This window comes from Melampsora larici-populina (assembly GCF_000204055.1).
Source record: "Melampsora larici-populina 98AG31 unplaced genomic scaffold MELLAscaffold_119, whole genome shotgun sequence".
NCBI classification, from domain to species: Eukaryota; Fungi; Basidiomycota; class Pucciniomycetes; order Pucciniales; family Melampsoraceae; genus Melampsora; species Melampsora laricis-populina.
Genome location: NW_006768883.1, coordinates 54,664 through 77,750, shown reverse-complemented (window position 1 = coordinate 77,750; position 23,087 = coordinate 54,664). Strand labels below are relative to the sequence as shown.

Here is a 23,087-nt window from a genome sequence, read left to right as displayed (position 1 = left end):
GATTGGGCCGAAATATATACATGGAAAATGTAAGTGAGAACGTGGTGACCCTGTTTCTATAGTCATAGAGAGCATGTGAAGCAAACTGATTTGATTGAGCAAAAATATATACGTGTATGATAGATACGAGCAAGTGAGAGACAACCAATGTAAAGAAAATGAATCGATTGGGCCAATATATACATGGAAAATGTGAGTGGGAGCGGACATCGTTTATTTATCACTCATACACACTTGACTTATACGGAGAGATAGAGACAACAAAGACTGAACAGAACAAAATAAATCATTTAGATCTAGAAGGACCAGAGATTGTCAGTAAGCTGTAGAAATAGGTGAACGTGAAGATAGTGCGAACCTGTTAGATTCCATAGTATGCTCCATAGCGTTGGACAACATGAACTTCAAACAATTCGATCAAATCTGCTTTGAGAGTTCTACACGGGATGCGTTGGTTTGGCTTGAAGTGCCAGATGATTTGTCAAAGGAGATCTCGAGTGGTCCAGACTGGGTGCCATCCAGGCGAGAGGTAGAGGAGAAGATTTACTGGTAAGGTCCATATCTTGGTCCAGAAGTCATGATCTTCATGGGCGGCTGGAATTGGACGTCGTCTTCGCGGGTACATTTGTGCGTTGAGAAGGGCACGTCGAGCAATTCTTGAGGAACGACGCCGGGGAAGGGGAGCATTCCGTCTTGGTGGTGGAGCTATAACGACTGACTGATCGCGTTGACGACGTGGTGCTTCTATCAAAAGACGTTCTCTGGCGTGATGATTGCCGGCATGATTGTCTATGTCGTGATGTTGTACGTGATCTTCGATGACGAGATTTTCTACAGCAATTGAATTATGTCGGCGACGGTTATTCCTTCTTGGCTGAGTGACACTTTGGGGTCTCGCTGGACGACTTCGGCTAGATCGGCTAGAGTGATTAGTGGTGATAGAAGAGTTTCCTGCAACAGTGATGTTTCCATAGATGTTGATGGTCATGCCGATGTTGAGCTAGTGGGACTAGGATAAATGAGATTGACATAATTCCGGATTAGAAAAAATATAGATCAGAATCGGCAAAGACTCAGATTGAAAGAGATAGAGTTTGGGAGAAGAGGATTGAAATACCGTATTTATTAAGAAGGACCTCAGCACGCTGGATGAAGGAATTGGGATTGGTTGAGATGTTGTCACTTTCAGTGGAGCCTGGATGGAGCAGAGTGAGGATTATTCATGGGTTTTAAATACGAAACACTTACAATCGAGGGCCAGTAGTTGAAGTGAAAAACTTTGGGAACATCGGCAAAAAAGAGCCGATTGTCTTGATGAACGGGGTACAAGGAAACATCAAAAGACACGCTATAGATTAGATGAACGGTTAAGAAACTGCGAAACTTGAATGATTGTTGACTTTGAATTCGATGAATGGAGTCAACCATTGGATGGTGGACAAAAGGGAATTGAAGGGTGGCCTCGGTGTGATCAAGTACGTAGAGAGACAGAGAGAGACGTAGAGTCATATCGTAAGAATTGTACAGTTGTATGCGAACTTCTGCGAAGTACTCAAAGGACACAGTGCGGCATGTCCCTTTTTACATGTACATACGGCGCCTGCCGTTTCTTTCCGTCACCAAACAAAAATCGAGATGGACGACTTTGACATCGTCCCGCCTCAGCGTCAAGGTTTGACGCCACGACCGGGATACAAAATTAACTTGACAGTCAAATGTGACTGTCGGACTTGACAGAGCGGTAGGTTATGTAAAGCACTCAACGGCTTAGGAACGTTGAGCTCAGGAGCAATGCTTGAGTGGATCATGGCTCACTGAGCGACTTGGTACTGCGCTGAATTATTGAGTACGCGCGGAGAAATACTGCACAAATGACGGAGAATTGCTTGAAAAGAAGCTCACCGGGCGCCGGGCGCATTTTTCGCGAACACTGTGTTCAGTGTTGGGTGCCTCGCGATATTTCTGCAATCAGACGTAGCAGCACGATTTCCTCTAGTACGTAAAAGCGAGACACTTCTCCTCTAGCTCCAAATGTAACAGCTCTCCTACCCTAGACGTTCCATCCTATTGTAGCAGCTTCTAGAATCCACTCTCTGAACAAGGATCAAGTCTCATTATCATCAGGTTGGTGACTGAACTTGAAGGTGTTTTGCTCTATAATGCAATGCAATTCATCATCCTATAATCTTTCTGAACAATCAGTGTCAAATTTGAATTTCTGTCTACTCTACTTCTCATCAAATAATAATTCATTTAACAAACAAACATCTCAATGTCTTTAGCGCAGATATTGGTCTTTTCCATCCTTTTGTATCCTTCTGTTGTAAACTGCAGAAGTATTGTAAAACAAGAGTTAAACCGTTGGTGTTCATTTACCTAAAAACTTCAGATGAATGTTCTCAATACTAACCAAATTTTGAAATGACTTTGAAATTCATCAGGTCCCGGAACAGTTGTGGGCAAAGTTCGTTGTTTTTCAGGGGACAAAATGCGTGATTCCTATGCAGTTGATCGCACAACACTTCACCAGGTTCCTCTTCGAGACCTTCGAACTATGGATGAAGTACCAAATTTGGAAACATATGGATTTACTTACGTCACCAAAAGTCCTGTTGTAGGAATTGAAAACTTGATCGAATTCTCTGGTGCCCATCAAGCTGCCTTGAAAGCCAATGCTGTTGAACTTGTGCAAAAGCTGTAAGGTCATCTTTGAAAAATGGTCTCTGGACATGCCTAGAAGGGGCTCATTTAATCTGAAAGTATAGAACAGGGTCGAAGACGGCAATCGCTTTCGGAGGTGGTTATCGAGATTGCAATTCACCAGAATCATCACAATCAATTCGAGTAATCCACTCTGACATGTCTCCAGAAGGGGCTACATGGATCAAGAGCGAAGTGCAAGATCTATTGTTTAATTCAAAGGATCCAAGGGAGGTGGAATTTGGCAGGCACATGACGCAAGGCAAAGACGTCGTTATCTACAATGTTTGGAGGCCTCTCCATACGGTTCAAGACAATCATCTCGGGTTTTGCAGATGGGATTCACTGTTGAAAGAAGATGCTTTGCAATCACACATCAACCCAACAAAGGCTGGAAATGCACTTCAGCCATGGAGGTATAGGGAGGGTCAATCATGGTTTTTCCTGAGTCATCAAGAGCCACACGAGGCTTTTATATTCAAGCAACACGATGATAGGGCAAAAGAAGACGGCCACGGGATTAATGTACCCCATGCTTCCTTCACTCTCAAGGGTTACAAAGGCCCATCTACACGAGTGAGTTTCGAGGTCAAGATCATTGCACGTATTGATCCCCCAATAATCAAAAGAATTTGGTACCAATTGAGGAAATCCGTGCAATCAAGACTTACCAAATTCAACTCAATCAAATCAAGAAATCTCGAAGAAAGAAAGCCTCGCTGAAACTTTGAGTCTACTATATAGGGCTTTTATGAAATCTTGATGCTTTGTAACACCAAACGACTCCTATTTTGGATTGTTTGTCCAAACTGAAATCCTCCTTGAGACATATGTTCTTTAATTTGTCACCTATAGCATAAATACATAATGCAACTGAAACCCAACCTTGCCTTTGATTGTGATCACGACTTGCTAATAAAGAATGGAAATAAAAATTTCACTAAGCAAACAGTTCACTCCAGCATATAGTGAGGCGGGTGATGAGGTCAAGCTTAGGAATGAGGCTGAGTGATTAGATAGTACCTGGGGGAAAACTATCAAAATCTAAATGGGTTAGAAATAGTTATGAATAAATGGTCATAATTGATCTTACATATTTGTTTCTTGCTTCAATCATCCTTGGGTTTGTTCAAGCACACAACTATGTCACCTGTCTTCTTTGCCGTTGGGTACTTCTCGGCATTTCACAAATCAGAGGTAGCAAAATCTCCCCTACAACAGAGATTACTTTGCAAAGGTGAAACACTTCTCCTCTACCCCCGACTGTGTATATCCCTACAAGTTGCATCTGTAGCAGCTTTTATAGTTGTTGATCAAGGACCAAGTCTCATTATTGCCAGGTTTGTGACAGAAGTCAGGGGCGTCTCCTTTTACGATGTTGGATGGAACTCGTCATCCCATAATTACGATTGGCGTGAAATCCCAATTTCATCCTGCTCTGTCTCATTTCATCCAATAAAAATCTCTGCAACAAAGGATATATCTCCATGCCTTCATCTTTTTCCCAGAAATTGGCCTTCTTCATTCTCTTTTACCTCCCTGCCATATGTGGAAGTATCTCAAAACGAGAGTTAAGAGGTTCGTGGTTACCTACCTGGACAGCAGTCATCGTTCTCACTACTAACTCAACTTTTAATCGACTTTGATATTCATCAGCTCCTGGAACGGTTGTGGGAAAGGTTGGCTCTTATCTAGGGGCCAGAACGGGCTATTCCTATCCAGTTGGCAATACCATCCACCACGTCCCTCTTCGAGACCTTCGTTCTATGGAAGTACCGGATTTGGAAACCTATGGATTTACCTATGTTTCCAACAAGCCTGTTGAAGGACTTGAAAACTTTGCGGAATTCTCTCATGAGCACAAAGCTACCTTAGAAGCCGATTCCGCTAAGCTTGTGCAAGAGTTGTAAGTAAATCTTTTAAAAAAGATGTCTATGGAAACACCTCAAAGAGGCTCATTGATTTTGACACTTAGGACAAGAGCAAATAGAGCATTCGCCTTTGGAGGTGGCTATCGAGATCACACTTCACCAGGATCAACAAGACCAGTTTCTAGAATTCACTCTGACATGTCACTAGAAGGCGCCCAATGGTGGAAAACATTAGCACACACCCTACTGTCGGGCTCAAGGGATCCAAAAAAAGTTGACTTCGCAAAGTCTATCTTGGATGGCGAAAATGTCGTTATCTACAATGTTTGGAGGCCTCTTGATACGGTTCGAGATAATCATCTTGGTTTTTGCAGCTGGGATTCACTTTTGGAAGAGGATGCTTTGCAATCATACCCCAACCCAAGTAATGCTGGAGATGCACTGCAGCCATGGAGGTATAGAGAGGGTCAACAATGGTTTTTCCTAAGCAAACAAAAATCCCACGAAGCCTTTATATTCAAGCAACATGACGATGGGGCACGAGATAAGCATGGTGTTAATGTGCCCCATGCTTCCTTCAACCTCGAAGGTGATCAAGGACCCCCTACACGAAAGAGTTTCGAGGTCAAAGTCATTGCCATTATTGATCCACCACCAATTACAAAAAGCCCTTCACGGTTGAGGAAACACATCAAATCATTTTCTACCCAATTCAACCGGATGACATCAAGAAATATCGACGAAAGAAACCCTCGCTAAAAAATTGCTATAGACAGTTATATTGGATCTCAATGGCCTGAAACACTGTGCACCACCTGCTAATCTTTGACCGATTCTCGGACGTATAATTCTCTTTCATTTATTCTTTCATTTGTCAACCAAATATGCATTTATAACATGGAATACAATCATAATTGCAATTTACAACAGTGATTTAATAGTCTTGGTCAAAAACCCACCAATCCCTCCTGTAATACGAATGGACTGATGTCAAGACCAGCGGCTTTTTCTCGCCTTTCCTAATTGAGATCGGTGCCCTCGTCACATCCTCGTTGTATAAAATTGAGTGAGGGTTGAAAAACAAGCGGCCAAGTCAAGAAGTGGAAATGAAAAGATGCAAGTGAGATAAGCTCTCATACTAACTGCAAGGTGATGAGAGCGGAAGAAATGTATGTAGGCAAGAAGATGTTCGAGTTTTAAAAGAAAACGGATTTGAGGACATTAGTCAAACCAATTTCATCTTGTATGTAGGCTCCAACCTAGGATAAAGAAGTAAACAAGAGAAGAAAGTAGAAAACACAGGATCGTTGAAAACAGATGGTGATGACGTATGCTGAATTTTTATATCATTCCTTTTGAGGCAAGCAAAATAAACAAATCCATAATCCTGTGCAACCTTGAACAATCATTAAAAACCTGTGCCTCGTCACATGACATCTTTGAAGCTGAGCCCACTTTTTGGCACCTAGTGACTCGTACACTAAGCTTAACTAAGCCCCTCTTGCGCGCTTCCACTATGTGTATTATGTATGATGACAAGCGCTTCATTCCTCGGTTAATCACTCCGGCGCTCAGCATCTTTCTCTTTGGATCTTTCCGAACCCTCCAGATCCCATATTAGTTCAACTCATGAACTTGTAGCGAGGTTTTGAATCCTTTGAAGATACTCGTGCGTGATATTCATATTCTTCTGCGCATTAGAAAGCCCATTTAAGATTAACGAAAAGTATGACTCAAAACTTTATATGAAAACTTGTTACATATATTCCATTGATTTCAACTTTTGATAAAGCGTCTCAACAACGTTTTTTCCGAACATCGATGGATTACACAGCCCTTACAAAAGTTCATCTCACGTAGTTTTTCAAGCCTCTTGCCAATTCAATTAAAATCCTCTACGAAACCTACCCATTCCTATTCTCCGCACTCGGAGTGACGACGGTGGTACCTAAACTATGACGGCATGGTGGATTTTTGGCGCGTGCATGATGAGCTGTACGGCTTTTGTTATACATATCCAATCTTGCTATCATAGTGACCTCATGATATGATGACTTTTTCCATTTGCTCGCAGAAGTGGCAAGAGTTGAGGACATACGTTGGAAACAGTATGGACACACATCGATGAACTTGCGTCCGATCTTCCTGACGGTTCCGCGATGCTCTATCGATTCCTTTCACTATATATATGACCTTAATTTCACGTTGGATGATATCCCTACCTATCTCAGGAATCTCTTTCTTATCGCAAACCAATTCCCTCGCCTAGCTCATTCTGCTCCTAGATCTCTAGGTCTTCTTGTTCCAGCTTGTCATTTCTCTTTATCACAGACAACTATTTTATCAAAGCATAATGTCTAACAAAACTCTCATCACTTTGGACAATGGTGTTCAAATGCCCCAAGTTGGGCTAGGCACTTGGAGATCCAAGCCTAATGAAGTTCGGGATGCAGTTGCGCATGCCTTGAAACATGGTTATCGACATCTTGATTTGGCAAAGATCTACCAAAACCGTACGTGATGTTTTTTTATCATCACTTTTGTTTCAATCTTTGGGGGAAATTATATAGGATGAGGATTGGCATGAACCTCACGTGCAATGTTACACACTGGTACAGAGGATGAGGTAGCTGCAGGTATCAAATTATCAGGTATTCCGAGGAGCGAAATCTTCATCACTGGAAAGCTATGGAACACATACCACAAACCTGACATGGTTCTTCAGGGTCTCGAGGACACCTTACGTGAACTTGAGACCGATTATTTGGATCTTGTAGGCAGCTTTTTTCTTAGTCGCTCTCTTCTATGCTGGATTCTATTCGAGACTGACACATTTACATGGCTTCTAGTTTTTGATTCAGTGGGTCTTATAGTCCAGTTTGTGGTGTATAGCTCTGATCTGATAGTCTTGCGTTCACTGCAGTTGGCCGCTTGCTTTTGAGCCCGTGGTCAAATCTGATGGCACACTCGATATGTCAGTCTTGAAGCCAATGGTGGATGACACCATATGTGTTGACCTCAAAACCTCTTTGGCCGACACATGGAGAGCCATGATCCAATTGAAGGAGACAGGAAAAGTCCGTGGTGAGTAACAGTGATTCCTACTCACTAGGAGTTTGAAGTTCACTGACACCACAGGTTGTACTACCATAATAGCCGTCGGAGTCAGTAATTGTACCCAGCAACATCTCGAAGCCTTGATTGCAGCAACTGGCGTCAAACCCAGCGTCAATCAGGTACGTTACATCTGATAGTACGACCAGCTTGACGATGGACGTTTAGTCTTAATCTGAGCATTTATTTTTTCAGATCGAACGTCACCCTCTTCTTCCACAAACTGAGCTCCTGAAGTACTGTGCCGACAACGGCATTCACGTCACGGCTTATTCGCCACTAGGCAACAACATCTTGGGCGAGCGCAAGATCGTCGATTACCCTGAAGGTGAGCTATCGATTATCATAATCGATATAACAATGTGATTACTCATGACATCGGCGATGAATTGTATAGTCAAGGAGATCGCTGATCGTCTTTCAGCCGATCCTGCTCAAGTTTTGATTGCTTGGGCCAAACGTGGTGGTGTTTCCCTTGTTCCAAAATCGTAAGTATCTTCATTCTTGACTCCGCCTGTCGGGTACGGACTCTGAGTAGATGAAATTCTTTGGTCCGAATAGCGTCACACCATCCAGGATTGAATCGAACTTCAAGGAGATTGAAATCTCTGACGCAGATTACGAGGCCATCAGTGACATTGGCAAGGGGAAAGAAGTCCGATACAATGTACCTGTGACATATGCATCATCATGGTGAGTTTGTTGTGCTTTTGGTTGGTGAGGATTGATTTCGACTCACCATGTTGAATTCTCGTAGGTTGGTAAACGTATTCGAGACCGAAATCGAACAATCTGCTCCCTACAAGGTGAACGTTGCCTAAACCCAATGGATACCGATTTATGATGTTTAAAGCTTGAAGCTTGAAGCTCTGTCCTCCAGAAACCAAATATTTTTTGTTCGACCACAACGGCTTTCGTATCCTTCTTGTTGTTTTATAACGTGTTTTCCTTTCATTCTTCAAAGTGTATATTGGCGTCATGTGCTCCCCTACACTTTACCAGACCTCCTAGCAGTAGTACCTTGTAAAACTCTCACTATTTTGTGGGAAACCATCTTTTCTTCAGTGTGTTTTTTCAACAAACTTGTGATCAAGTCTGCTCGCAATCAAATTATAACATCGTGCCAATGCAAGTCAATTTAGTGATATTGATTTCAAAAGGTGATTCAGTCAAGAGTTTCTCGAAACCTCAACAAATATGAGATGATACATCAAGATGAAAGTGCTGGATTTGGTTGTAGCTTAAAAATATGCACGATTCAACTTGCAATCTCGATTTCCTGTTTGTTTTTTTCTACCGATTGCCAACACCTTGATATTTGATCAGGAACGGGTACCATCTATGTTGATTTGATTATCATGGCTCCCAAGTTAAGCTATGTGTGAGCGTTGAAGAGGAGAAAACCTTTCGATATTTCTGGCCATGCGAGCTAGCTTTGTAGTACAATATATTTTCTTTTGCGCTGCTTTTCAATAAACTCGAGACCAAATCTGCTCGCAATCTGATTATAACATCATCCAAGTGGTCAATTTCAGCGATATGGACTTCAACCAGAAGTTCAGCCAAAAGTTTGTCAAATCCTCATTGGCTGTATATGTAGTTGGAAATACTTGAAATGATGAATCCCAAGCTCAAGCTCAATGTCAATTTGCTAATTTTGCTTTCAATTTGCTTTCAATTGCCAAAATTGAAAAAATCTGATCAGAAACAAGTATATACCATCTGTGTTGGCGTGTTGAGGTCCGGGTGAACACTTCCTCAATAGCTCTGGCAACAAGATATATATATATATATAGTCTCAAAAAAGACCTGTTTGATTGCCTATTTTCTAATCAAACCTCTGAGAGATACTGAACATACAGTTCAATTGTTAACTTTGGTACAATTAGTTTATCACATAAATACCAACAAAGGAGTCCGAATCCATCAAGATTCAACCCTCATACCCTTTAGTACCAAGCCCAAGAACAAAGTATCTCCCCTCACAACAACTTCAAAATCTTATACAACACAAATGTTCAAATTTAAATTTCAGAAATTAATCTTCCATTTCAGAAGAAAGAGCTTCTTTAGCTTTAGCTTCAGCCGCTTCAATAATATCTTTAGGTACAGCAACATGTCTGCCTTTAGTTTCAGTACTAGAAATCCAAGAGATTTCAAGTTCAAAATCTTTATCTTTAACTTCATCATGTACCATATGAATTCTATAAACCGTAAAGAATCAAAGTTCATCAATATCTAAAATCTACAGTAAGACCTATCTTGCATTGAGATTAATAAACTTACATCCTGGCTGCTTCATCTACTGCTTCTCGTACAGTCATTTCTTCTAGTTTGAGTTTTTCAATCTCTGTACGTGCCAATGTACGACCTTTACCAATCGCGCAACCCCGGTACCCCTTTAATAATCCAATGCAATCCGGAGACCCATATCAGTATCGAGAGACATCAAAAAATGGCATCAGCTCTGAAGCCCTGAACCAGGTAAAGAGTCCTTTGAAAGAAGGATGACTTACCCAGTATACCCCACTAGGTTCCAAACAATACAAACTTGGACTTCCATCACTATCTAAACCTCCCACCAAAGCAGATACCCCAAATGGTCTCACACTACCATACAAAGTATAAGCTTGACAAAATTGGCCAAGTCGATCTGCAAGTCTCTGAACCACACCGCCAAAAACCGCATCAAAAATTCAGAACAAAAAAATCAATTAGAACATTATAGAATGGAAGATGTTCATGGGGTTTCAAAAAACTTTACCTTCATGGGAATAGATGCATTATAATTTTGTTTGTAAGCTGAAGCTTCTGATCTGGCTCGATGAGCAAGTTGTCTTCCATCAGCTAAAAGACCTGCAGTAGCCTAACACCAAAAAAATCCCATCAATCAGTTATGATAATCAACGCAAAATTTTATAAAGCTTACAATTCCAATATGTAAATCAACTGTTCCAAGTCGTTTGTTACTACCAGGTACAAGTAATTTAGATTGAACGAGTTTTTCAACTGCCAAAACAACTCCATCTTTAACTTTTAATCCGATCACCGTTCTGTTATTACGTCATACCACATTTCAAGCAGCGTTTCTGATCAGTTCTTTTCGTTAGGTAAATCAGAAAGTTCTGGAGTTAGATATCTTCTACTACTTACCCGGAGTTCTCTACTGCTTTATTCGCGTATTCAACCTTAGAAAATTCACAGATACAAGTAGTTATCAGACGCTGTATCTCTCGTTCTAGAAGCCCTTTTGAAGTTTTAGTAAAGAGTTGCTTACTTGGAAAATACGACCATCAGGACTTGAAGTACCCAAAACCAATCAACAGAACCATATAAGTCCAATTAAACCTCCAATCAATAAATGTTTCACAAAAACAATGGAAAATAGAATATAATACCTATAAGTTGAAACCGATAAATCGTATCCCGTACCAATCGAAGTCATCTTGAACTATGATATGAATATTCAAAGGTATAGTTCACTTTTCGTCGTAATTTGAAGTCTTGATCTTATGAAAGGGTTGAGAAGGATACCTGATAGTTTGACGAGTTGACAAATATGGTCGATTGGTCAATTAGGTATCAGCCCAAAGTCGATTACGACACACACTCCACTTTGGATATAAGGATATCCTTATATCCGGGTATCGTCACGTGACTCTTTCAAAAGTGGTCTGCAGGAATCAAGATCAAGATTTCTGCATCCCCAACTCACATGATCATAGTCATGATTTATATGTAGATGATTTATATACCAATGACGTGTTGAAGACCCATTGCCAAAGTATAAAGATGACAATAATTCTCAGCTTCATCACAAAGTACACCAAAACAGAATGAAGGCACTAAAATATATGTTTATTATGTGAGGCCAATCAATTCCAACATTAATGTTACAACTGTCAGAGCAGGGATGGCTATAGTTCAGAAACAAAACCTAATGAGCTATCAAATCCCACAAATCTGAGTTAACTCACCTGTCAGAGCAGGGATGGTTGTAGTTCAGAAACAAAACCTACTTATGAACTATCAAATCCCACAAATCTGAGTTAACTCATCGTTCACCAAAGAAGAATTAGAATATCTTGGATGAAGAAGGGAGACTTGATCTTTGCTGCTCCTTCAGGTTTAACAAAATTATTCTTGAGCAATACATAGGTTCAAAATAATGACAGTCAGTTATTTGATACACAGCAACATATACAAGCACTACATATGTAAACAATTACGGTACTCAAAGCTGTGTATACTTTGCTGTGTATAGTTTTTTTTTGTTTTTTTGCAGCTAGACACGGCCTGGAAAAAGTATGTCTTTTGATTGGAGCTCAAAAATATGTACTTCTGAGCCAGAAACATAGTTTTTCCTGGTTGTGTGTAGCTGTGAAAAATGGAGAATGCTCATTTCCATCTAGGATGAGCATTCTTTGAGCTCAGTCTCTCATATGATTACTCAGAACAGCTCAGAAAATTGTCTAGAATCCTGGATCAGCAGGCTCCAAGGCAGGCCGTTAAGGATTAGCTGAGCGGCTGAAATGAAGTGAGCAGATGGGCCAGCCCACCCTCAGGCTTCTTCACTCAGGAATGAAGCCTGAGGAAGGCCTAGTTCATCTGCTCAGTTCCTGTTTATCGTGTAATCAGCTGACAAGCAGGAAGGAAACATGAAGAAAAGGGAAAGAAAAGGAAAATAATGTGGAAGTAAAATCAAACACATATTGAAAGAAACAAGAGAATTTCAATGCTCACCCCAATGTGAGCATCTATTTTTGCCCCTGTGAATGGGAATGGTGATAAATCTGATCAGGTGAGAATCCAATAAATGAGCATGATTTTTATCCTTGTGATTTTTGATCAACTGCTTAGAGCATTACCACCAATGCTAGGAGATGTGCAAAAACGTTGAGGAGTGTGAGTTTTACCTTACGGGCTTGAGGCACTGGCTCACGTAAACTGATGTTTTCATACAAGGTTGATGCATAATTCATTTTTGGTGGGCTACATCTGCCCACCAAAAATAAAATATGCAAGACCAATTTTAATGTACATAGCAACAGTTTTGACTTGATATTTGACCAATTGAGCATTCATGAAGTCCTCCTGATGTCACCATTCCTGATTAGACTCAACATTGATGCCACTTGTCTGGGGTTTAAAATGATTGGGCACACAGTAATGCAAGAGTCATGCCATGGGTGGTGGCCGCAGACTTTGTCTCCCAGAGGTAACAAGTGACAAGCTGAGAGACCCTCCCCAATTGAGGGTGTCTTACCTTTCACTCTCTTACCAGGATTTGGTTGATTATACAGGCAGCTGAAATTCCTCATAATATTTAAGGTTTCCATATCTCACAGGCATCATGAAATTAATCAGGGTGCTTGGTTTCTACACAAAAATGTTGCAAGTGCAGGCTTTTTGATTTTTGTACACTTTGTGGATGTGTACAGCACATGGAATATGTATCAAATTTGTTATTCACAAGATTTTTTGTATATAGGTATTCAACTCTCACATGGATCAACACAGTCTATAAGCTTATTAAGTCACACTCTAGAAAATCACAGCCTATGAGGTCCCCAGAGAGCTCCTGCCATGGATCCCAAAATTCACAAAGCCCCATGCTCCTTGCTGAGCCCTGTTGAGGGGAGAGTGAGGAACTGTATCAAGTAAATTGGTGCTCAAAGTCCTCACACTTTAAAGATTTTTACATCATGTAGCTTAATAGAAGCTTGCCATGGTACCAGCCTACACCACTCTAAGGTGCCCTACATCAGCATGACCAACACTTCTGGGGGTGCAGACCCTCACTCTGTACGGGTTATAGGAGCTTGGGATGGGTAAATACGTCTGCCCTGTATTGGGAGCCTGAGTTTTGCAGTATGGTGCCAGCTTCTCAGGCAGATCAAATAGTCCAGGGGATGTCTGGAAGCAGGATTGCTCTGGCTTTTGGCTATGGACTTGGGACAGCCACTAACCATACGTTGCTGTACAGGTAGCATGATTCAATTCTTGTGCTGTTGAAAATTTGAACATTGGGGGCAGGTGTGACAGGCATTCTGCCCAGTCTTTGTTGGCAATTTGTGCAGTTCAACCAGCTTTATTCTATTGTCAGTACAAATGTAGAAGGTACTTTACAAGTTCCCCTGCAAAAGTCCCAACTCTGATGATTGGTTGATGTAAGAGCATTGCCACCAATGGTAGGTAAAACAGCCTCAATGGGGGAGACTCTCTCAGCATATCAGTTGTTACCTGTGGGAGAGAAAGCTTGCGGCTTCCACCCATGGCATTCATCTTGCATTCCTGTTCACCCAATTGGTTTAAACCTTGGAAAAGTGGCATCAATGTTGAGTCTAATAGGGAACAACAATGTGAGCAGGACTTCATCAATGCTCTATTGGTTGAATACTGAGTGAAACTGTTGCTATTTACATTGAAATTGTTGCTTATTTCATTTTTGGTTGGCTGCATGAAAAATGAATTGTTCATCCTGCATTTGTGAAAATGTCAAGTTACACAACTCAGTGCCTTGTGTCCATAAGGTAAAACATCAAATTATTGATACTTTCACATCTACCTAGCATTGGTGGAAATACTCTAAGCCCTTGCATTCTTGGCCTGTTACAACAGGGTGTGTTACATACTTCTTTGAGTTTTGCAGGTGATTTGAAACCATTATGGTGAATGAAAGGTTCAATAGACTCACAATGTCAATGCCACTCATGTAACCTCAAATAACTTTTGATCTGAAGAAGTATTGTTTTGGGTTTGTTTCTGGCTATCCAACCTCTGATGATAAAGCCATATGAATTCTGAGTTGACCACTGAGTCACACCAAGATTAGGGTGGTCTTGTTTAGTCTCCAGGTTACAGTTCCTTCCAAGTTCTTCACACACCAATAGAGAGTAGCTTTCTCATCAACAGATATTCATTTGAGCAGGTGAAACATTTCAAAAATGGTTTACCTGGGGTACAGTGTTTGTCTAAGCTATTTTTGTAATTGGTCCATATTGAGTTGCTTCAACACACATTTACCTCTTTAGCCAAATTAATACTACATTTCCATTGGAAATGATACTAACATTGATCTTGAGACAGAAAAAACATCATTTCACGACACTGCACCCTCCGGAAAAACTTTCAGTTCAATCCCTTGAGTGTTGCAAAAAGTCTGTAATGGAACTAGTGCAGAAGTCACACTTATATCAAATGGAAGGTAGTACTGAAGTACAGGAATGTCTATTACTTTGAGTTGGGGAAATTGAGTAGTCGTAATGAAGGCTGAAAAGTCTGCTAGTTGATCTAAAATGTCTACTCCGTATGATTGATGAAATGTGAAATGTTGCAACTTTTTGCACTCTGCAAAGCAACGGAAATAGTGACATTCACAATGAGGCCATATGGTCAAATGTGTCAAATCTGGGAGGCAAACTTGGCACTGATCTGGGTCGAATTCCTCGTCGTCCCATGGTAAGACTTGAAGATTTACATCAAATCTGAGCTCTAGATGCGTCAGATGAGGCGCCCACGAATTGATGAGATGAGGTACTTCAAATAACAAGAGATGGTCGCAGCCGATGAGCTTGAGATCGACCAATTGAGGGGGTCCTGCAGTACAGGTCCAAGAGCCGTCCATGGTCCAAAGCTCCCTAAGCACAAGTTGTTTGAGGTTTTTCATTTTAGAAAGACAGATGTTGAGCTCGTCAACCATTGCATCATGTTTATATGAAACTTCCGCGAGCTCGAGTGATTCAAGAATAGTAAGATGAGAAATGGGTTCAATAAGATAATCTGCGAATATTGATGAGTAGCGAGATCCTTGCATCTTGAGATGTTGCAGATGCTTGAGATCAGAAAATAATAAGGTCAGGTTGCGACTCAAGTTGAGCACTTCATGCGCGGGAGGAGGGTTGTAACCTCTATCAGGAAACGTGAGATTCAGTGTGGTAAGATTTTCACAGTAAGAAAGAACTTTGAAGACGTTTTCCGGACCAAGACCCCATACTGCGCGGAACGTAGCCATCTTTTCTGGTTGACAAGGCCGAGTTGGATAAGTGCGAATTGCTAGATTATCAGAGTGGATAGCATCAACTTCCCAATAATCCTTATCTTCTTCAATGAACTTGATCTTGTTTTCATCAAAAGATCGGAGGGAATATCGATGTCGAGTTTTATCTCGGGTAGCTCGTTTGATGGAAGGTGCGTTTTGAGGTTTATGAAACCATTCCTCTCGTAACTCCACGTTTAGTACTTCAACATGACATCCTTGTCTTGGTAAGACTTCCTTCTCCCAAAAGGACATCGGACTAGATATTTCAGAAGGAAATTGGAGAGACTAGACCACCGGATTAGAGAAAGGCAGAGTCGGTAAGGTTAGATAGCGTGACGTAATAGTGATCGGTCTCAGCCACTTCATTAGTAAAGACCTTGCTGACCTTCCATATGATAGGTCGACAGATAGAATATATTCGACGATTGACAACAGAGAAGGATTGAAAATTGGTCATAATCGGCGATTCAGGATTATGTTGATAAATCCATAAATTGGTCCTCTGGCCTGATACGAAATGTTTTCCTCGCTTCGCCTTCTTGAACTGATTCTCTGGAAGTTCATTCCGGTCATTGAGGAGGTATCCTACTACTTCAAGAATGAGTTCGTGTGGTAGGCGACCGAGTAGATCTTCATGAATCTGAGGTATTGTTTCGGTTGGATGCAGATGATTTTTTGATTGTCTTGGTTTCTTCATTGATCGATTAGGTTGAAGTGATGTCGCTGCTGAGTTTGCGTATGTGAGGCAAAGAGGCAATGAATGTTTCAGTCTTGCATTCGAAAGTTGAGATGTCTCAAGTCAGACTCAAGATGTTGGGGCGCGGTTTTGTGCTCACGGCGCGCCGGCGCGCCAAATCAGGCCCTCCGACATTTGCGCCATGGCTGGTGGCGCGCCAGTTTTCTTGGAAAGATATAACAAAAATATGAAAAAGTTGCTTTTTTCTTTGGTAATTTCACGTAATTTCAAGGGTGAAGTATGGTCTACAAATAACATTGAACTTTTAAGCATGTACACCAGCATCATCACTTGTGTGAGAAGTGTCTACATGGGCTTGCACCTACATATACCATGCCTCCATGTCATATCATTTCACAACAATCCCATCCATTTGTGACTTTGCTGAATCAAGAAAACATGTAGGTGTTTACAGGAAGACATACTAAAGCAAACTATTACTTTCACCTTCCCCAAAAGGGGCTGAGATTCAATCCATCAAAAAAAGTTGAATCCTTTTGATTTTTGAAAAAATAAATAATAAAAAATCAACTGATCATTTGACTGAGGTTTTCACTTTGATTCCATTGACTTGATGAACGATAAGATCATAAAAACAACAAGTATCCTGATTATAAAGATGCTCAATTAAGCATCTGATAAGAATCCCACAAGATGTTATATATTGGAAAATTGGCTTCAATAGGAAATACAGACAAATAGATTTTCCTAATTCTGAAAAGACATTATGCCCTACTAGTACCAAGAGTGCAGACAGAGTGTAAAGGTGATATTCATTGATGATGGAGTGGAAGAGTACTTTGAACTTTTTACCAGAATCTTTCCACATCAGAAAAAAGGTGCGAGGAATACTTCAATTTGAAGAGAACAGATGAACACAAGTTTTATTACATGGAAATCTACACCACTCCAGTCATCACTAAGATATTATCTGGACTAAGAACCTACAGAGGAGCCTTTGGTCTAGGTAGTCAGGGCCACAATCAATTGACTTTTTCAGGTACCAAAAGAGAGCAGTTTTCGATTCACAGTGCTGGTTTGATAGGCTTGGGATATTCAAGAAAGGAGGATAAAGATAAGAATCTACTTCAATAGGTTGATATTGTTCAAAAGTTCACATTGACCCACTACAGGATCATCCACGTCTTCAGCTACCAAAAGTAGAACATTCATCTTAATGCGAAGCCTCATACATAGTTAATCTTAAGAAGAAAAGTACGGTATTTCAGGTGGAAGCTCGTTGGGTACGTCTTCCCAAATAAAATTCAACTCGATTTTTTGATTCTTGCAGAACTCATCCATTGAATCTCTGATCCTATGTTCATTCAGATCGAGTGGAAAGTTGTCACGATCTATAAGCAAGGTGACCATCTCGAGCCTAGGAAGTGTTTTAAGGGAGAGAAAATCTAAGATAGCTTGAAGATTATTTTTCAGTTCATGATCATTGAAGAATTGATAAAAGGTGATTTGGCGAAGATCTTTACAATCGTTGAAGCAATTGACAAATTGACATTCGGAATGAGGCCAAATGGTCAAATAATTTAAATCCGGTAGCAGAAATTGATTGTCGTCCGTGTTGAAGTTCGACAGCTCAGGTTCAGAAGATTCGATGAATTTGATTTCCAATTGATTTAAGCGAGGCGCCCAAGCACTGATGAACCCCGGCGTGTCTGCCACACGGAGATTCTTACACTCAAGAATTTTAAGATACTTTAATTGAGGTGGGCCTTGATGGCAGCCCCAAGAACTTTCTATGACATCAACGTTGTTCAGCGAAAGTTCTTTGAGGTGTTCGAATTTAGAAAGACATACCCCAAGCTTGTCAACCTGTTCCCGGTCTTCGTGAGAAATATATGCAAGCTCGAGGGTTTCAAGGAGTGAAAGATGTGCAATGGGTTCAACAAAGCACTCTGCGAGTATGAATGATTGCGGAGGTCCTCGGATGACGAGTGATTTAAGACGACCGAGTTCAGAAAACAATGAGTCAAGATTGCAAGCCAGGTTCCGCATGCCTTCTACTTTAGTAAAGGGGGCCCGGGCCCAGAAATAATGGTCCGGACAAGCCAGCCAGAGGGAGGTGAGATTATCACAGTAAGAAAGCACTTTGACCAGATTCTCGCGACCGAGACCATATGATTGGTTGAACAGGGGGTCCTCTGTAGTGCCAGGTATGCCTCGGTGAACCACATTCAAGTTGTCAAGATGAATTCCATCAACTTCCCAATAATCCTTTTCCTCTTGAATGAACTTAATTTTATTGACACCAGATGACCGCAGTGAGTAGCGATTTTTAGTTTTGGCTCTGGCGGCTTTTTTGATAGAAAGTGGGTGGACGGGTTTATGCAGCCAATCGTATCTTAAAGCCACATCTATCCAATTAACCTGATGTCCGTGTTTCGGTAGAATTTCTTGAATCCAGAACGACATCGGACAAGATAATCCAGATGGAAATTGAAGGAACTAGCGCAACGTATCAGAGAAGGGTACATAGCAGCCGGCAAAGCCAGGCGGTATAATCAGCATTAGAAGATAGTGATCGGACCCATTCGCTTCAATAAGCCAACGCTAACTGACCTCCCATATCATAGGCTGACACACTGCATAAATCCTGCGATTGACGAGGGAAAAAGATTGAATATCTGACATGATCGGACATTCAGGATTATGCTGATAGAGCCATAGTCTCGTCTTCTCTCCCGATTCCAGATTGATTCCTTGTTTTATCTTCTTGCTGAAATTCTCTTCAAATTTGCGAGAGTCATCATCAAGGTATTCTATGATTTTAAGAAGGAGCTCGTTTGGTAGGCGACAGAGTAAGTCCTCATGAGTCTCGGATACTGTGGCAGATACTGCTTCGGTTCGCGGGGCTCGCTTCTTTCCTTTTCTCAGGTTCTTCATTTTGACCGATTGTTGGGGTTCAAGGTATGCTCAGTAGATAATCGTAGTCAATGGCGAGTGTGAATGGATGTGTGAATCAGACGGAGAACTTGAAGTGATGAAAGGTTCAAGTCTCAAATATCGAAGTGATGAGCTCAATGGTTTGTTTTCGATATTCTAAAGTCGATCAGCATGCGCAAAATGTGGTTCTTGTCGACTTGAAGCGGACCGGGCGCTGATCGCAAAATTATGGGAGGCCATATCACAGTACAAGTTGTTTCCGTCTTAATCAAAATCCTACGAAATCTCATCCGAGAGAACCACCTCTCATGGATGAACCGTGACACATGACCTCTGGTAACCAAACCGGCAAGCGGTTGTATGGTGTTTCCACTCACTGCATCAACCCAAGTGGTGCAAAATCAAACCTGTGGATTCCAGAAAGCAGAACATATTTTGGGTTATGTTGTTGTACTACATATTGCAAGCTCAAGCCAAGGTGAAACCAATAGGATTTCTTCATTTCTTCACCTGCTTCGCCAATGATGCAAAATGTGATCACTCACATAGCTCTTCCCAACTCTTCCATTCCTGCTGACACTGACCTATCATGTGTTTTGAGCTGTTTTGATAAGTACACCGGGGTCTTCCTAGTGTCCATAGGCTGAGGGCCACACATCATCTGGAAAACTAACCATACCTCACAATATTTCCTCCTCCATGACCCAGGTGAAAATATGGCATCTCCTGCATTACATTCAATGAGACTGATGGTTTAATCAAAAATCAATTCGAGTAGAAAACCTAACCATGGCTGTGTTCATCCTCAACAATGATTCCTGATGAGGTTGTGCAGCAGATCGAGTGCCAGAGGATGAAGATAATATAGCTAATCTTTTGAGCACACCTGCATCATTTTACATGTGAAGATCACCTATGTACATGGGCTTTCATCTGTCCCATACATCGCCACGATGTCAAATCATTCCAAAAGAAGTGCAACCATCAGTAACTGCTAAATGAAGAATGTGTGCAGGTATTTACAGGAAGGTAACTGGGATCAACTTCCCAAAAAGAAGCTACTGTCAGCATGGACTTCATTGAAAACCTCCATCATTCTGATATGTCAAATTTATCCAACTGATTATTTTATTGGAATTTCCATCTGGAAACCAGTGAATTGATGTAGTATTTAATGATAAGAACGGCAAATATCCTGATTAGGAATGATGACAAACTGATGGCAATCCAATTTAATTTGATACTCAAACATATGAACATACTTTGAAATCTTTTTTCTGAATGGCTGATGAGAGTGAAGTGTATTTTTGAATTCCTATATAGCATAATCCACTTGTTGTCAAAATTGACTTTGATATGAATACAGACAGCTAGAACTTATGGATGCTGAGCAGATCTTCAGCCCTACCAAAAGCCAAGTCAGAGTGCACAAATCATACTCATTGAATTTGAGGACACTGTTAAATAATGCTTACTTCTACCTTTTACCAGAATCTTTCCGCACCCCAAAGGTGTTGAAAGGAATACTTGGAGAAGACAGTTGAACACACATATTAACCTTATATGGAGATCTTGATGCCTTTAGTCCTCCCTAATTAGCTCTTATCTGGACTGAGAACCTTTAGGAATACTTAGTTTACGTTGTCAGAGCCACCATTAATTTACACTTTTTACAAACCAAAGGATTGCAGCACTTCATTGACAAAAACGATTTTAATAAGCTTGTGATATCCAAGAAAGGTTCACAAAGAGTACATGGTACTTTGATAAGTTGATATTCTTAAAACTTCAAATGGATACCAAACAATTTTGTCCACCTCTTTAACCGCCAAAAGCGATACCTTCATCTTGATTCAAAATCCGCATAGTATTTAATGTTAAGGTTTGAAGCGTATTGTTTCATCAGGAAGTTCGTTAGGTACATCTTCCTCAGAGTAATTGAATTTAATCCCTTGATCCTTGCAGAGATCTTCTATTGAGACTAGGACCTCATCCACGTCCATTTGGATTGGGAAGTTTTCGTAATCCATAAGCAAATTCAAAGCCTCAAGCATAGGGAATGGTTCGCCGGAGAGAAAGTCTAAAATACCTGCAAGATCATCTATCAATTCATAGTAGTTGAAGGGTAGGTAGAATGTGATATCACAGTGCCCGTTGAAGGAGTCCTCGACGTCAAGGTCACAGTGCTAGCTGATGTTTCGCTCGCAATTGAACTGTTTTCGAACAATATCCATGTTCAGCGTCTACTGAGGACAACGGCTTATGCAGTCAAAACTTAGGGCACGTTTGGTAGCGCTTTTTGTAGGGAGTTTATTGGAATAAACTCCCTTGAAATTTGGAAAAAACGCTGTTCAAAAAAAGTCGTTTGGCAGCGATTACGGTACCCAAAAGAAACTCCTTCCCCGTCCTCAAAGGAGTTTAAAAGGTACGTTTTGAAAACCGCAAAAAGGGAGTTTTTCCACTCGTAAAACTCCTTTTCGAACTTGGTCAAATTTCATTTCGACACTCTTCAACCCACCTCGACGTCAACAAAATCATACTCTGGCTCCTCGACGTCAACCACCTCTCAACGGTTTTCATCACTCTTCTCCCACTTCCAACATCCACCTTCTTCCTTTTTGTTTGTTGTTCGATCTCGACTTTCGACCCTCCTTGTTCATATCATGCCTCAAGCCAAGAAAGATCCGAACGCTCCAAAAGTCGCGAGAGCAGTCTGGACCGATTCCAAGATTCGTTTTATACTCAACGAGTTTTTAACTGAAAAAGAGGATGGTAACATGATTGGTGGCAACTGGAAACCCGTGGCTTACACCAATGTTCACGAGAGATACACTCTTGCGTATCCAGAAGACAAGGTGAATAGAGAACAAATCAAAAATTTATACACCACAGTCAGTTGTTTGTCTTGATATCAAATTCAAAATCGATTCATCATTTTAATCAAAGTTCTTTTATTTTTTCTTCGGCTATCGATCTAGAGCAAGAGTTCTTATACTGGAATGAAAAAAGTCAAAATGACCTCTGGAGTTGGATGGGTTGGTGGCAAGATCGACATGCCAAATGAATGGTGGGAGAACGTAGGCAAGGTCAGTTGTTTTGCCTGCTATTCTTCTTGAGATTGTCTCGGCTGACCGTGTTTTGATTTTCTTAGAAAGACAAGGACGCGATGAAGCTTCGAAACAATTCATTCGACTACTACGAAGAAATGGATGCAATGCTTCATGGATCTAAACCGGCTGGGGCTTTACGTACTGGCACAAGTTCTGGTACACGAGTTGAGGCAGAGAATAACAAGGAAGAGGAAATTGAAATTATAGATCATGATAATTTAGAAGAAAGCAAAGAAGAAAGCAGATATGAGGAAGTAGATGCACAAGGATTGACCCAAGCCGAAAGAGACCTCGATGATCTTCCAGATTCAGATGAAGAAGTTTCAACTGAAAAAGGCAAAGGTAAAGCAATTGTATCAGGTTGCTATATTTTTGATTTTTCGATATTTTCTACTTTTCAATCGATATACAAGTCTAACTGACTATACCATTGTTATTGATGGAACAGACTCACAAAACCTCGATCTTCCAACTCCAAAGAACCCTACCACCGTCTCTACTATCAGAAAAGAAGGTACCAAGCCTTCGACTTCAAAATCTACCCCTGTTTCGAACATCAAGAAGAAAATGCCGGCTTGCAAGGTCAAACCAGTCACACGGCAACGTGATGCTCGCTC

At 41.0% G+C, this 23,087-nt stretch overlaps 7 protein-coding genes across 7 annotated transcripts in view; 4 read left to right on the top strand and 3 right to left on the bottom strand.

The window, feature by feature from the left end:
• MELLADRAFT_114176 (uncharacterized protein) overlaps window positions 1-988 on the bottom strand; it is a gene marked incomplete at both ends in the record, with an annotated part of 2,309 nt that extends 1,321 nt beyond the window's left edge. The window contains one exon of the mRNA XM_007419012.1: window positions 548-988. Coding sequence (XP_007419074.1) covers window positions 548-988 — 441 coding nt within the window. The remainder of the gene's footprint in view (window positions 1-547) is intronic.
• A 1,500-nt stretch (window positions 989-2,488) lies between these two features.
• On the top strand, window positions 2,489-3,423 carry MELLADRAFT_69856 (uncharacterized protein; the record flags this gene model as incomplete). Its single annotated transcript, XM_007419013.1, has 2 exons — window positions 2,489-2,697; window positions 2,766-3,423. 2 exons carry the CDS (start codon window positions 2,489-2,491, stop codon window positions 3,421-3,423), a joined length of 867 nt encoding a protein of 288 aa, XP_007419075.1.
• A 764-nt stretch (window positions 3,424-4,187) lies between these two features.
• MELLADRAFT_69855 (uncharacterized protein) lies at window positions 4,188-5,330 on the top strand (the record flags this gene model as incomplete). The annotated part of the gene is made up of 3 exons (XM_007419014.1): window positions 4,188-4,278; window positions 4,357-4,606; window positions 4,652-5,330. 3 exons carry the CDS (start codon window positions 4,188-4,190, stop codon window positions 5,328-5,330), a joined length of 1,020 nt encoding a protein of 339 aa, XP_007419076.1.
• Window positions 5,331-6,924: 1,594 nt separating this feature from the next.
• MELLADRAFT_114173 (uncharacterized protein) lies at window positions 6,925-8,506 on the top strand (the record flags this gene model as incomplete). Its single annotated transcript, XM_007419015.1, has 9 exons — window positions 6,925-7,084; window positions 7,190-7,344; window positions 7,421-7,431; window positions 7,495-7,655; window positions 7,728-7,807; window positions 7,881-8,013; window positions 8,083-8,173; window positions 8,247-8,378; window positions 8,443-8,506. 9 exons carry the CDS (start codon window positions 6,925-6,927, stop codon window positions 8,504-8,506), a joined length of 987 nt encoding a protein of 328 aa, XP_007419077.1.
• Window positions 8,507-9,723: 1,217 nt separating this feature from the next.
• Window positions 9,724-11,130, bottom strand: MELLADRAFT_41199 (uncharacterized protein; the record flags this gene model as incomplete). The annotated part of the gene is made up of 8 exons (XM_007419011.1): window positions 9,724-9,889; window positions 9,972-10,084; window positions 10,202-10,348; window positions 10,450-10,551; window positions 10,615-10,738; window positions 10,839-10,873; window positions 10,963-10,984; window positions 11,084-11,130. The coding sequence occupies 8 exons, from the start codon at window positions 11,128-11,130 to the stop codon at window positions 9,724-9,726; spliced, it is 756 nt and encodes a 251-aa protein (XP_007419073.1).
• Window positions 11,131-14,599: 3,469 nt separating this feature from the next.
• Window positions 14,600-15,699, bottom strand: MELLADRAFT_79815 (uncharacterized protein; the record flags this gene model as incomplete). Its single annotated transcript, XM_007419010.1, has 1 exon — window positions 14,600-15,699. The coding sequence occupies one exon, from the start codon at window positions 15,697-15,699 to the stop codon at window positions 14,788-14,790; it is 912 nt and encodes a 303-aa protein (XP_007419072.1).
• A 6,324-nt stretch (window positions 15,700-22,023) lies between these two features.
• MELLADRAFT_84565 (uncharacterized protein) lies at window positions 22,024-22,888 on the top strand (the record flags this gene model as incomplete). The annotated part of the gene is made up of 4 exons (XM_007419016.1): window positions 22,024-22,251; window positions 22,339-22,446; window positions 22,512-22,830; window positions 22,884-22,888. The coding sequence occupies 4 exons, from the start codon at window positions 22,024-22,026 to the stop codon at window positions 22,886-22,888; spliced, it is 660 nt and encodes a 219-aa protein (XP_007419078.1).
• Window positions 22,889-23,087: the final 199 nt, after the last annotated feature.